General features: G+C 37.4%; 1 protein-coding gene across 1 annotated transcript in view; it reads left to right on the forward strand.

Annotated features, from left to right (window-relative positions):
* Window positions 1-669: 669 nt before the first annotated feature.
* The window catches only part of LOC130240800 (BEN domain-containing protein 4), a 20,882-nt gene continuing 6,690 nt past the window's right edge, over window positions 670-14,861 (forward strand). Inside the window, exons 1-2 of the mRNA XM_056472445.1 lie at window positions 670-1,183; window positions 12,502-13,062. Coding sequence (XP_056328420.1) covers window positions 739-1,183; window positions 12,502-13,062 — 1,006 coding nt within the window. The 5' untranslated portion in view covers window positions 670-738. The remainder of the gene's footprint in view (window positions 1,184-12,501; window positions 13,063-14,861) is intronic.

The raw sequence follows: 14,861 nt of genomic DNA on the forward strand, positions 1-14,861 counted from the left end.
TATATATATATATATATATATATATATATATATATATATATATTTCAAATATCTCTGCAAGATATAATTTGGTAGGCTTTATGTCAATAGAAAGGTTATTTAGTCAGTTTTAATAATCTAAATTTTTACGTATTTTACATTTTATTTTAAATATCAATTTCACACAAAAACACATGCCACTTTGTGGTTCAATGTCACATTTAATGTCATTACAATAAACGTTTTACTATATTTACCTGTATGTGAATGGGGAGTTTAATATAGCTTATATATTTCTTTATTTGATTTATTCGCTTTTGTTTGTTTTTTGCATTCATATTTTTGTGTCTTTAATTGGCCAAGTTTTATCCCCATCAGTTCAGCATAGAACAACAGCAACAAAAACAAACAAACAAGCATGCCCATAGCACCTCTATTTGCCAGAAAAACATGGAGGGATCTCACGCACACCTCTTCATATCCTCATGCACCTCTGTCTCATCATCCGACCGACACTCCCACTGATAGAGCACCAGCCGCCGGTGCCCCCGCCGCCGGTATTCCCCTGTTGGTAGAATTAAAGCCAGCGCGTGCGGTTACCGCCAGGGGATTGGAGCAATGACTTGTCAGTAAAGTCACCCACCCTCTGAGTGTCTCAGACAGAGTTAGAAGTGTTTGAGACACAGAGAGGCAGGCAGGCGGCGAGACACTGAGCAAACCACACCGGGACGGAACGACTCTCAAGTCCGCTCGCGGGAGATGGAGGAGGAGATGCTACCGGCTGACGAAGGTCTCTCTGCGGCCAAAATCAGCAGGCAGCAGCGGAGTCCGTACAGCTCCCTTAAAACCTTCCCGAGCAAGCGCACAGTAGGCAAAGCGAGATATGATGACAGACCCACAATGGTGGACATCCCGCAGCTCGGAGACCATCATCATCATCATCTCAGTCATCAGCATCAGCAGCAGTTTTCACAGCGCGTGCCGCTTCCCCAATCCCCGCTGCCCATAAGCAGTAGCACCCATCAGCACCGACTCCCCTGCGAAATCAGGCCCAGCAGCAGAGCTTCCTCAGCGGGGAGCGGCGCGGCGGCGGCGGCTTCATTTGGCAGCCCGCGGAGGGTCGCGGTCGCGGGCCAAGAGTCCGGCAGACTCCGCGCCGAGCTCAGCCACCAGACTCCAGACTGCACCTACGGTATAAGCTCAGGTAAGTGGACAAGTTTGCCTCACAAAACTTTTTTTATCCGTCATGCTGAAAGCAGAGAGTAGGCTAACTATACCGAAAAGAGGAACTGAATTCTCCTGCATATCGCAGCATACATCCATATTTTGGAACCCACGCCCAAATGATGCGACTAATTCAAGCATGCTTAATTTCACTTAAGAATTCAATGAATAAAAACAGAAGTAGTTGATGAATTTGACGAGGCAGTATGATATCGTGAATGCGTTACAGTTTTTGTGATGGCATGCGAGTTTTCTATATTTACCAACATACTTGTTTAACATTTATTTCACAAACACAAGTGCGTTGTGAATCCCTGAAATAAACAATGATCAATGTAAACAAAGAAAGCCATGAGTAGCCTATCAGTATGTTCTCTCTTAAAAGTAAAGCTTCCAAAAAGGTTTGTGTTTTGATGCAAAAGCATTTTTGTTGAGCACTTACTAAATGTTTAACAACCTTTTTCTTTAGTGCGAAGAACACTTTAATAATTTAAAGTTTGGTGAATGTAGATGTTTTTTGGATGTTAAAGGTTTGTAAAACCATTTGTAAATTAAAAAGTCGTTGTTTAATGTAGATGCTTTTTTATTAAAGTCATACAAATTTAACTATAAAGGTTACATTACACCAGTTTAGGTTGCCTAAAGGCTATTTTTTTACATTTTGACCATCTTAACATTTATATCTCAAACACAAGTGCAAAATCCTTCAAATGAACAATGATCCATATACATAAACACAGGCATCCATGAAATACCTTAGATGTACTCTCTTAAAAATAAAGCTTTCAAAATGGTTTATGCAGAATCATTTTTGTTCAACACTACTTACTAAGTTGGATGAACATTTTATTAATCTTAAGTTTGGATATTAAAGGTTTGTGGAACCATTTGTAAATAAAAAGCCTTTATTGTTTAGTCTAATATAGATAGTTTCTATTAAAGTCTTAAATTTATGTATAAGGGTTACATCAATGCCACCATTTTAGGTTGCCCGAAATTTTCATACCAAAAAGAATCTATTTTTACATTTTGACCAACTTAACATTTATATTTCAAACACAAGTGTGAAATCCCTGAAATGAACAATGATCTATATATGTAAACACAGCAATCCATGAAATACTGTAAATGTACTCTCAAGAAATTAAGCTTCCAGAATGGTTTATGGACCATTTTTGTTGAACACTTACAAACTAAGTTTAATGAACATTTTAATAATCTAAAGTTTGGATATTACAGGTTTGTGGAACCATTTGTAAATAAAAAGCCTTTATTTTTAATAACGTAGATGGTTTCTATTAAAGTCATAAAAATGTAAGTATAAAGGTTACATCAATGCCACCATTTAGGCTGGCCAAAATTTTCTTACAAACAAATCTTGTTTTACCATATTAACTACAAATATTTCTTTAATGATATTGCTGGTTTCATAACATCAAATCTTTTTATTCCACAAAATGATCTTTATAGTGTAAAAATATTAAAATGTTGTGGAACAAAATGTGGTTGTGCATTAAAATAGGGTAACACTTTATTTTGATGGTCCATCTGAGTATTAGTAGACTGTCTGCTTAATATCTGCTGATACTGCTCCTTCAACAGACATTTAACTGACTATAAGAAACTTTGCAAGTACATGTCAGTTTACACTAACCCTAACCCCAACCAGTCTACTTATAATCTAATGAGAATAAGTTGGCATATAGATGCAATCTAACTAAATTCAACAAACAGGCCAAATAAAGTGTGACCTAAAATAGTTCTTCTTCAGCATGGCTGTAAAATCACCCCATTGCAATCTTTATTTTTAAGTGCAAAGAACGACTGTCTGGAATAAGAAGCCAGCAAAGTCTATAATAGATGTCTAAACATAGACGTCTTGGCTAAAACTAGGCTAAATTTGGGTTGTCAGTGAACCACTAATAGATGTCTAACAAAAGCCTAAAAATAGCATATATCAAATAGACAGGAATGAATGACTCCACATGTGAAGTCTATTTGAGTAGTCTATTTTTGGACTATTGTTAGACATCTTAGACTTTCACTGACAGTAGCTTTGTTTTAGCCAAGACATCTGTATTTGGACAGCTATTAGATGTCTTTTAAACACAAAATTGATTGTGGGGAAAGTTAAATACTCTCTTAATAATACAAATTGCTAAAGGTTTTCGCAAAGATGCCACAGAATATCCATTTTTGGTATATATACTGTATATAAGTAACAATTTTTGACACTGAAAATTTGATGTTAAAGGATGTTCATGGAAACATCAGTGCAAATGAAGAACATTTGAAGAGTTTAGATGCAAAATCCTCTAAATGTCGTGTGAAATTTTCCTCTAAAATTAGCTTTTTCATCAGGCTCCTCTGTGCATGTTCAGTAAGATCACTTTTATGGCAAAGAATAAGTCCTTTTCCTAGTCTTTAAAGTGAAATATCTCAACATAAACGATGGAGGCTGAGAAAAATGTTCATTTCCTGAAATTTCAGACGGCGCTTAGAGGTTTTTGCATATGAACTCCTCATTTATTTAATTATACACTTTTATTTATATAATTCTCAGCGCTTCACTGGTTTACCTAAAGTTGTTAACATCAGTAATTGTTTTTCATCTGCTTGTTGTGTTAGTTTTCATTCAGCAGAGCCTCAGGCCTTCACAAATTGCGAAGTTGTGTTGTTATCATACGACAGGGTGCCACTGTGTCTGTACAAACATTCAGCTGATCTCTTCTTCTCCACATGAGTTATTAGATTTGATATGGAAATGTTTAAGATTAACCTTGCATCTTTTTCTATCTTTTGATACGAAGCATTTTCAAGTCATCATTAAAATGCAGTATATGAATATTCAAGATGTTTCAGAGTTCATACTCTCATTTATTTTGCTTTGTTGTTATGAAACATCCAATGCAAAAGAATGCATGAGAGGGTATTTTATTGTAGCCAATTAGACAATGCTAATGGTTTCATTTTTCCAGCCCTGGGGAAAGCAGCCTTAGACACCCAAGGACACAGCTCTGAGATCAGCGCAATAATCCAAATTGCATTTAAAAGCTCCTCCAAAGGGATTGTGATTAAAACAAATGTGGCTCATAAATTTGGCTCTGCGGCACATGTTGTGTTTAATGAAATTTCATGAGGCTCACTCTGCGTGGCACAACCGAGGAAGAAAGAAAGAAAGAGGGAGGGAGAGAAACGACAGCAGCAAAAGAGGAGGGAGAATGATATCAAATCCATCTTGCTGGGGGTAAACAGAGATGCCGCGCATGTTAATAAATGGCCACATCTGCTTAAGCCTGATAGACACATCCAGACGACGGCGGCGGAGGCTCTGCCCGTCACTCACATGCTGCCAGCGCCGCTGCCGGAGCTGATAATTGTCTGCCCTGTGTCTTTGTGTGAGGTGGCAAATTCATAATCGTCCTCTTAAGATTCTGCATCTGGGTGCGGCTGTGGGAGACTGAGTAATTGTATGCGGTTCGTTGGTCAGCGTTTTCCCTTTATTAATCTCTCAGCTTCTTCTCCTCAGATTCAGAGGATTTGGAAAATGTCAGTGCTGTTTGTTAGAATAATGACACTATGAAAATGAGATCTTTGTATGTATGTATGTATGTATGTGTGTGTGTGCACGCATGTTTTTGTGTCATGTCAGGACACACATTTGTATAATGGCATGGGTATTGTAGGTAACACAAGTGGATGGTGAATTATGAGGACATTGTTGATGTCTTCATTTTTCAAAAGGCTTATAAATCATACAGAATGAGTTTCTTTTTTTCCAGAAAGTAAAACAGCATACAATTTTTCTGTAAGTGGTAGGGTTAGGTCTGGGTTAGGTGTTGGACAATAGAAAATACAGTTTGTATCATATAAAAAGCAATTGAAACCTATCGAATGCCTCCAAAATTCTCAAAAATTATATGTGTGATTTTTTGTGTGTGTTAGGGTATGTTTTTGTGACACATCAGGGCACAAATTTGTGTAATGGCATGGGTAGGGCATTTATTACAAGTAGATTGTGAATTATGAGGACATTGCTGATGTCCCCATTTTTTTCTTCAGAAAGTAAAACTGCCACAGTTTCCTTTAAGGGGTAGGGTTAGGTGAAGGGTTGGGGTAAGAGAATAGAAAACACAGTTTGTATCATATAAAAAGCAATGGAAACCCATAGAATGCCCTCAAAATTCTCAAAAAACTTGTGTATGTGAGCACACGTTTTTGTGACATGTCAGGACACATTTGTATAATGGCATGGGTATGGCAGGTATTACAAGGAGTTGGTGAATTATGAGGACATTGATGATGTCCTCATTTTTCAAAAGGCTTATAAATTATACAGAAAGAGTTTTCTTTTTTTTTTCAGAAAGTAAAACAGCATACAATTTTACTTAGGTGTAAGTTTGGGGTAGGACAAAATAAAGAACTGTATCATATAAAAAACAATGGAAACCTTTGAAAATTCTCAAAATTACAAGGAGATGAATTATGAGGACATTGCTGATGTCCCCATTTTTCAAAGTGCTTATAAAACATACAGAATGAGTTTTTTTTATCTTCAGAAAGTAAAACTGCATACAGTTTCCTGTAAGGGGTAGGGTTAGGTGTAGGGTTGGGGTAGGACAATAGATAATACAGTTTGTATCAGATTAAAAACAATGGAAAGCTATGGAATGCCCCCAATTTCTTAATGGCATGGGTATGGCATGTATAACAAGGAGATGGCGAATTATGAGGACATTGTTGATGTCCTCATTTTTTAAAAGGCTTATAAATCATTTAGAATGAGTTTTTTTCTTCAGAAAGTAAAACTGCATACAGTTTCCTGTTAGTAGGGTTAGGTGTATAGGGTTGGGGTAAGGCATTAGAAAATACAGTTTGCATTGTATTAAAAAACAATGGAAACCTATAGAATGTCTCCACAATTCACAAATAAAACGTGTGTGTGTGTGTGTGTGTGTGTGTGTGTGTGTGTGTGTGTGTGTTCACAATGTCCTCATCTTGGTTTCCTAAATCTGTCAGCATGCATGATTAGTTGCTGATTAATTTTAATGATAGAAAGTGTAAATATAGGACAAGATGGATGGAAGAAAAAACAATAATAGAGCTAATGAAGGTTAAAAAGTAATTATAATTGTGAAATAATCTTAGAATTGAATCGTGAATGTTTACTGTGTGTTTAATCGATTGATTTTGAGCTCCTTGTGGTTAAAAAAGAAAAAACTGTACATTATTACACACAAACATTAAGTGAAAATATTGAAAGTTTTTTAGTTTGTAGGTTATATAGCATTTAATTGTAAAGCATTTCATTTCTTTGAAAGCACACCGAAGGAGAACTTTAACATAATAAGTTACAAAAAAGTATTATAAAAGTAATATTATTATTATTACAACCATAGAAAAATCTATATTTTGTTACTTATTTAAATGTTAATATATATTTAAAAATTACAAATATTTAATTTCAGTTTTTATCTTAAAGGGCACCTATGGTGAAAAATCTACTTTTAAAGCTGTTTGGACAGAGATATGTGCAGGTATAGTGTATAGACCGTCATATTGGGGTAAAATAAACACACCCAGTCCTTTTTTTTCAGATTTAACAACATAAAAACGGTGGACCAAATGGAGCGTTTTTTTGACCGACTGCAACCTGACGAAGGAGTGCGGTCCCCCCGCCCACAAATACTGATTGACATCTGCGAGTATTAACATGTCTCCGTAGTAACGCATATAATCATATCAACAAGGGAGGACGAGCGCAAAGCAGCCGAGAATAAAAGATCTGTTCAGTTCTCTAGGATCATCAATCATCATTGAACATGATCAAGAGTGAGTTTTACAAGTTTAAAATGTTTTAAACAGAGCATGTGTGTAATGAATTACAGCGATTCACTTCAGATGCACTTAATCAGCACAGCCGCGTGTCAGAACAGTTATAAAGGAAGACGCTTCAATCGCGGTTTGTGGACGTTAAATCGGGTTTATTTTGTACATTAATATAACAGATATCCATACAGCAGTAGCAGTGGAGATTACCAGTGTCATGTCACATATGCGTGCAAAACGAGTGCAAAGCTTAACGTGCTGTCTCTCTCTCTGTGTGTGTGTGTGTGTGTGTGTGTGTGTCTGCACTATGTGTGTGTGTCTGCGCTATATGTGTATGTGTGTGTCTACACTATGTGTGTGTGTCTGCGCTATGTGTGTGTGTGTGTCTGCGCTGTGTGTGTGTGTGTCCTCGCTGTGTGTGTGAACTTTGTATTGACATTGTGTGTGACTCATTGTTGCAACTTTACAAAAAAATGCATCAAATACTGATTGTTAAAGTTTTTACTGTAGTATTTCTCACACACGTTACGTGAGATCTGCTTGCTGAGGCAGCCGAGGGCGGCGATTGAGGCATGTTGCTGAGAGGCAAGTGGGAACGGTGGGTGGGGAGGACTAGCCTTAAAGGCGCAGTGCAAAAAAACAGCAACAACCTTTTCCCAGCTATAATACAGACACTTCAAACAGCTATAATAAATAATCTGATGGGTGTTTTGAGCTGAAATTTTACAGACACATTCTGGGGACACAAAAGACTTATATTAAATCTGAAAAAAAGGGTTAACCTAGGTGCCCTTTAACATATGTTATTTTAATTATTATTACTACGCACACAACCAAATTACTACATTTATAAAAATCTGAACTAAACTAAAAGTGTAAATAAGTTAAAATCATTAATAAAAACTACAACAATAAGTCTGTCATAAAAACACTGATACTCAAACACAGAAAAGCATCATTATTTAACATCTTTGCTTGATACAGAAATATTGTACAGTAAATCCTGAACAAAATACATGGGAGCTATAAAATCTAACAGAAGTTTCATAAAAGGCCGAACTATTCCCAGAAGCAGATTTTGTTTAAAAGACTTCCAAACATAGACGTCTTTGCTAAAGCAAGGCTAAGTTTGGGCTGTCAGTGAAAATCTAATAGATGTCTAACAAAAATCTAAAAATAGACAGGAATGAATGACTCCACATGTGAAGTCTGTCTATGTGATGATGACTGCTCTATTTTTGGACTATTGTTTGAGGCCTATTAGATTTTCACTGGCAGCCCAAATTTAGCCTCGTTTTAGCCAAGAGGTCTATGTTTAGATGTCTTTTAAACTAAATAGCTTGGCGGGTTTCTTTGAACAGGAAAGCAGAAATCTGATGCTTTAATGTTATTCTGGCCAATGTAAAGTTTGTCTAATGACTAGTCTGTTTTTGGATTGTTGTTAAACGTCTGTTAGATTTTCCCTGACAGCCCAAATTCAGCCTCATTTTAGCCACGACCTCTGTGTTTAGATCTCTTTTAAACAAAATAGTTTGGTGGGTTGCTTCAATGTTATTCTGGCTAATGCTACAGGTTTTCAGGTACAACCAAGCATGTGTGTGTTTGTGTTTAAAAGGCGTCTAATAGACATCCAAATATAGACATCTTTGCTAAAATTAGGCTAAATTTGGGCTAATAGATGTCTAAAAATAGTCCAGAAATAGACAGGAATGAATGACTACACATGTGAAGTCTGTGTAATGACTAGTCTATTTGGGGATTATTGTTAGACGTCTATTAGATTTTCCCTGACAGCCCAAATTTAGGCTCATTTTAGCCACGACCTCTTATGTTTAGATGTCTTTTCAACAGAATAGCTTGGCGGGTTGCTTAAATGTTATTCAGGCTAATGCTACAGGTTTTCAAATACAAGCAAGCATGTGTGTGTTTGTGTTTAAAAGGCATATAATAGACATCCAAATATAGACATCTTTGCTAAACTGAGGCAAAATTTGGGCTAAATCTAATAGATGTCTAAAATAGTCCAGAAATAGACATTAATGAATGACTACTTATGTGAAGTGTGTCTAATGATTAGTCTATTTTGGGATTATTGTTAGACGTCTATTAGATTTTCCCTGACAGCCCAAATTCAGCCTCATTTTAGCCACGACCTCTATGTTTAGATGTCTTTTAAACAGAATAGCTTGGCAGGTTGCTTCAATGTTATTCTGGCTAAGGCTACAGGTTTTCGGGTACAACCAAGCAAACATGTGTGTGTTTGTGTTTAAAAGGCATATAATAGACATCCAAATATAGACATCTTTGCTAAAATTAGGCTAAATTTGGGTTAATAGATGTCTAAAAATAGTCCAGAAATAGACAGGAATGAATGACTACACATGTGAAGTCTGTGTAATGACTAGTCTATTTGGGGATTATTGTTAAACGTCTGTTAGATTTTCCCTGACAGCCCAAATTTAGGCTCATTTTAGCCACGACGTCTATGGTTATATGTCTTTTAAACAAAATAGCTTGGCGGGTTGCTTTAATGTTATTCAAGCTAATGCTACAGGTTTTCAAGTACAACCAAGCAAGCATGTGTTTGTGTGTGTATGTGTGTTTAAAAGGTGCCTAATAGACATCTTTGCTAAAACGAGGCTAAATTTGGGCTAAATGTAATAGACATCTAAAAATAATTCAGAAATAGACAGGAATGAATGACTACACATGTGAAGTCTGTCTAATGACTAGTCTATTTGGGGATTATTGTTAGACGTCTATTAGATTTTCCCTGACAGCCCAAATTCAGCCTCATTTTAGCCACGACCTCTGTGTTTAGATGTCTTTTAAACAGAATAGCTTGGCGGGTTGCTTCAATGTTATTCTGGCTAATGCTACAGGTTTTCAAGTACAATCAAGCAAGCAAGTGTGTATGTGTATGTGTGTTTAAAAGGTGTTTAATAGACATCCAAACATAGACGTCTTTGCTAAACCGAGGCTATATTTGGTCTGTCAGTGAAAATCTAATAGATGTCTAACAATAAACAAAAATAGACAATAATGAATGACTATACACATGTGAAGTCTGTCTAATGACTGGTTTATTTTTGGATTATTTTTAGACGTCTGTTAGGTCTCCCATTCCACCACATCCCAAAAGTGCTCTATTGGATTGAGTACTGATGACTGTGGAGGCCATGTCTACATGCCTAAATGCATTGAGTTGCTGCCATGTGATTGGCTGATTAGAAGTTTGTGTTAACGAGTGGTTAGTCATGTGTACCTAATAAAGTGGCCGGTGAATGTATATCACAAAATATTATATTTTTTGTATAATCAATCAATTTATAATTTATAGGCTTTGACCACATGCAAAGAACTATTTTATTTACATTTTTAAAAATCTATTATGATTATTACATTTTTATGTAATTATTTTAAAATGTTCTTGTTTATGTAGGATTATATTCCGCATTTTATTGTAGATCTCCAGGCAAAATGTTTGATTAAGTATAAATATTAATAAAATATAAAACACTTTGAAAAAGTTGATGACCCACCAGTGACGATATACAGCCACATCACACTGCTACGAGTGTGATATTGCGTTTACAACAGTTCCACGGCATAGTCATGTATATAAAAAAGAAAATCAAACACAGAGAGTCTCAAAAACCTTTTTGTATGAGGAACTACTTTCTTCTGCCATTCATTCACATCTGCAGCTGACGTCAGAACAGCCGAAACCATTGTTCATTCACCAACGTCATTTTATAGTTAGTATTTGAATGATTCTCTAGCATAATGACTAGTGTTGACAAAACAGGCGATTTTTCTCACATTTTAAGATTATAACTCTGAACAGCATGAAATGCCATCAGTCTACAGAGTTTTCCCAGTATGCAATCAGGATATCACAATAATTAACCCTGGAAAAGCCAGAGCAACACATTCACTACCAGATTACTATGGTATAAACACAGCACTACAACATACAAAAGACAGAGATCGACTTGGAAAGTCACTTACCAGTTTTATAATGAGTTGTTCAGCTGTGGTTTGAAATTAAGCAGAGTTTTTTTTTTCTCTAAGGACTTATTATGCGGCCTCTGTCGCCATCTTTTGGCGGAACGTCAACTGTCTTTGCTCTGCTCAGTATGACAGGCTAATGGAAGCCGACGCGCTGAATCTCAGAAATTATAAATATTTAAAATAGGCACTATACTTATAAATGAACTGTATAGTTGCAGTATAAACAACTACATTCTCGCCTAAAAATCGTCAATTATACATGATGTTGTCCAACAGCTGCAATATTTGTCAAACTGTAGTGAGTTTATTGATCTGCTGTCACTCTATGTGGGCGGAGTAATACACAAGGGTGAGGAGTCTGTGGGAGGGCTGTTATTACTACAATATTACATGTCTATCAGCCAATCAGATTTGAGAACCAGACAGAACTGTTGTATAAATAAATATAATAATATTTATTTATTTATATTGATAAAGATACATATTGCACAGCCATAGTGCAGGCTTTCATATACAACAGAGCAAGCATGTTTTTTTGTTTAAAAGATTAGACATAGACATCTTGGCTAATTTTGGGCTGTCAGTGAAAATCTAATAATAGTCCAAAAATAGACAGGAATGAATGACTTCACATGTGAAGTCTGTCTAATCTGTCTATGACTAGTCTATTTTTAGAGTATGGTTAGACATCAATTAGATTTCCGCTGACAGCTCAAATATAGCTAAAATACATCTATATTTGCACATCTGTTAGTATCCGGATGAAGTCAGAATTATATCAGCATGGTTGTCAAGGCAGAATTTTTGTCAGGGCAAATTTTTTTGCTGCCTAATGAGTAAGTTAAACACACCTGTTTAAGTTTTGATGCCAAAACTTGATATTTTAAGCAATGTCAAGTTCATTCATTCATTTTCTTTTCAGCTTAGTCCCTTTATTAATCTGGGGTCGCCACAGTGGAATGAAATGCCAATTTATCCAGCATATGTTTTACACAGCGAATGCCGTTTCAGCTGCAACCCATCACTGGGAAACACTCATTCAGACACATACACTACAGACAATTTAGCCTACCCAATTCACCTACAGCGCATGTTTTTGAACTGTGGGGGAAACCGGAGCACCCGGAGGAACATGAACATGGGGAGAACATGCAAACTCAACACAGAAATGCCAAATGACCCAGCCGAGGCTTGAACCAGCGACCTTTTTGCTGTGAGGCAATTGTGTTACCCACTGCGCCACTGTGATGCCCCGTAATGTGAAGTTATATTAACTAGATATCTTTAGTAATGACACCAGTGTACATAGACAAGAAAAAATAAAAGTATAAAAAATAAAAACAACAAAGGATAAAAATGATTAAAAACAGATTAAAACAGTTTTAAAGCAGAAATACATAATACTAAACTAAAAATACTAGACAGACTAATCCATTTGTTTTTCTCTCCCTCCAGAAAACCGTTTGATCCTGGATGCCTTTGCGCAGCAGTGCAGTCGAGTCCTCAGTCTTCTGAACAGCAACGGCCGCCTCCTCGAACCCCAGCCGTCCCTCATCCCTCCGTCCTCTTCCATCTCCACCGCACTCATCAAACAAGAGGAAAGCTGCCTGTCTCCAGAAGAGCGTCTCTCCTCCAAACCCAGGTCTCCATCAGTGGAGAACGCAGGAGAAGAGACCCAGCGGGGGAACCAGTGGAACCAGCAGCAAACCTCCACATTCCTACGCATCTTCACAGAGTCTCTGCAGAATTACCTGCTGTCGGGGCCGCAGCCGTCTGATGGCGAGCGCTGCCGGCAGGTGGATGCGGAGCCCGTGGCGTCGGGATCCCCGAGGCAGAATCTGAGCGGATGGGCGTCTCCTGCGCCATCAGAGTCATACGGACACCCGTCTTCCACACTGCCAGAGGAGGATGAGGAGGAGGAGGGTTGCTGTCCGCGGTGTGTGGAGCTGGAGCAGGAGGTGCTCAGTCTGCAGCAGGAGAATGAGGAGCTCAGACACAAACTCGACACTATACCAGGTAGGTTTGGGCCGCTAAAAATGTCTGACAGTATGATAAACTTGGATAAAAAGTTCACGGTATTGTGATTACTGCTCTAAGATATCTGCTTTTTAAATGTCTTGCTGAAAAACAACAATCTTTTTCCCTATTGGACACAAAATATTTTATTTTAAGAAACATTTCAAATATTTTGGAACCGTAAACATGTCAGGCAACATAATTAAAATACATCATTGACTTCATTAGTTTCAAAAACAAGATGTCCTTATAACTTGAAAAGGCGTCTTTGTAAAGCTTTATTTACTTTGGATATGTAGATTCACCTTTATTTGTATAGCGCTTATACAATGTAGATTGTGTCAAAGCAGCTTCACATAAAAGGTCACAGTAAATAGGAACAGTGTAGTTCAGTTTGTAGTGTTTAAGTTCAGTTCAGTTTAGCTCAGTTCAGTGTGGTTTAATAATCACTACTGAGAGTCCAAATATTGAAGAGCAAATCCAACGATGCGCAGCTCTACAGATCCTGAACCATGCAAGCCAGTGGCAACAGCGGAGAGGGAAAAAAAACTTCACTAAAGGCGAAAGTGAAGAAAAAAAACCTTGAGAGAAACCAGACTCAGTTGGGCACGATCATTTTAATTTCTCCGCTGGCCAAACGTCTTGTGCAGAGCTGCAGTCTCAGTGGCGGAGGCTGGAAGCTGGCCTCAGCGAAGACTCGTCTGTCTCTGGAGCGTCACAGGAATCAGTCTCATGTTCTCCACTCTTCCATGACCACCACAGTAGCTGCTCAGGATACGGCCTGGTCCAGGATATGGAAACCTTGGGATCATCTCGTCGTTGGTCTTGGATCGAATCAGTGACTCTGCATAGTCTGAGGGCCTCGGGAAGAGTATCCCCAGGTGGAAATGGAGAATAAAGAGAATAATTAGCGTAGCTGCTGTTCATAGTGTATATAAACAAGATGCAGAACCTGTGTGGAAGCCCCCTAAGTGGTGCACTAAGTGTATGCTTTACTGAACAGATAGGTCTTTAATCTAATATGAAGTAAAGCGACTGCAATGTTCAGGTCCATAGCATGATTGGATGATGGCACATAACTATTTGTTTTTTAGATGTGTCCTGAATCGTGGGCTGACCAGCAGCTTCTGACGTAGAGGGTCCTTTTGATGGAGAAACTGTTGACCTAAAAAAAATAAAAAAATTGTCATAAAAATCAATGCTATTATGATATATTGTGCAGCCCTATTAGGAATGTAGAACAAGATTATACTTTATAGCTACTAATAAAAAGTTAATATCCTAATAATAAGCAGGTAATAAGCTAGTAATTAATAGCAGTGTTGAGGAAAGTTACTTTAGAAAGCAGTGCATTACAATATTGAGTTACTACCTTCAAAAAGTAACTACTTACGTTACTTACTGTAGTTACTTTTTATGCAAAGTGATGCGTTACGTTGCTTTTGAGTTACTTTTGCATTACTTTTCCTTACCTGGCTGAGGTTTGATCTCTTTCAGAACTTGCAGGTGATTTTTCACCTTTTGTATAAAGAAGATCTGCATTTAACAGCTACCTATATAACCTACACCTTCATTTTCCTTTACAAAAAATGCAGGATAAAATTATATTTTGAGAACTTTAATGTTCATGTGGGTTTCCTCCAGGTGTTTTCCCCCACAGTACAACGACATGCGCTATAGGAGAATTGAATAAGCTAAATTTGCCATAGTGTATGTGATTGAGTGTATGGATGTTTCCCAGTGATGGTTTGCAGCTGGAAGGGCATCCGCTGCGTAAAACATATGCTGGATATGTTAGC

This window comes from Danio aesculapii, chromosome 14 (assembly GCF_903798145.1).
Source record: "Danio aesculapii chromosome 14, fDanAes4.1, whole genome shotgun sequence".
In the NCBI taxonomy this organism is placed as follows: Eukaryota; Metazoa; Chordata; class Actinopteri; order Cypriniformes; family Danionidae; genus Danio; species Danio aesculapii.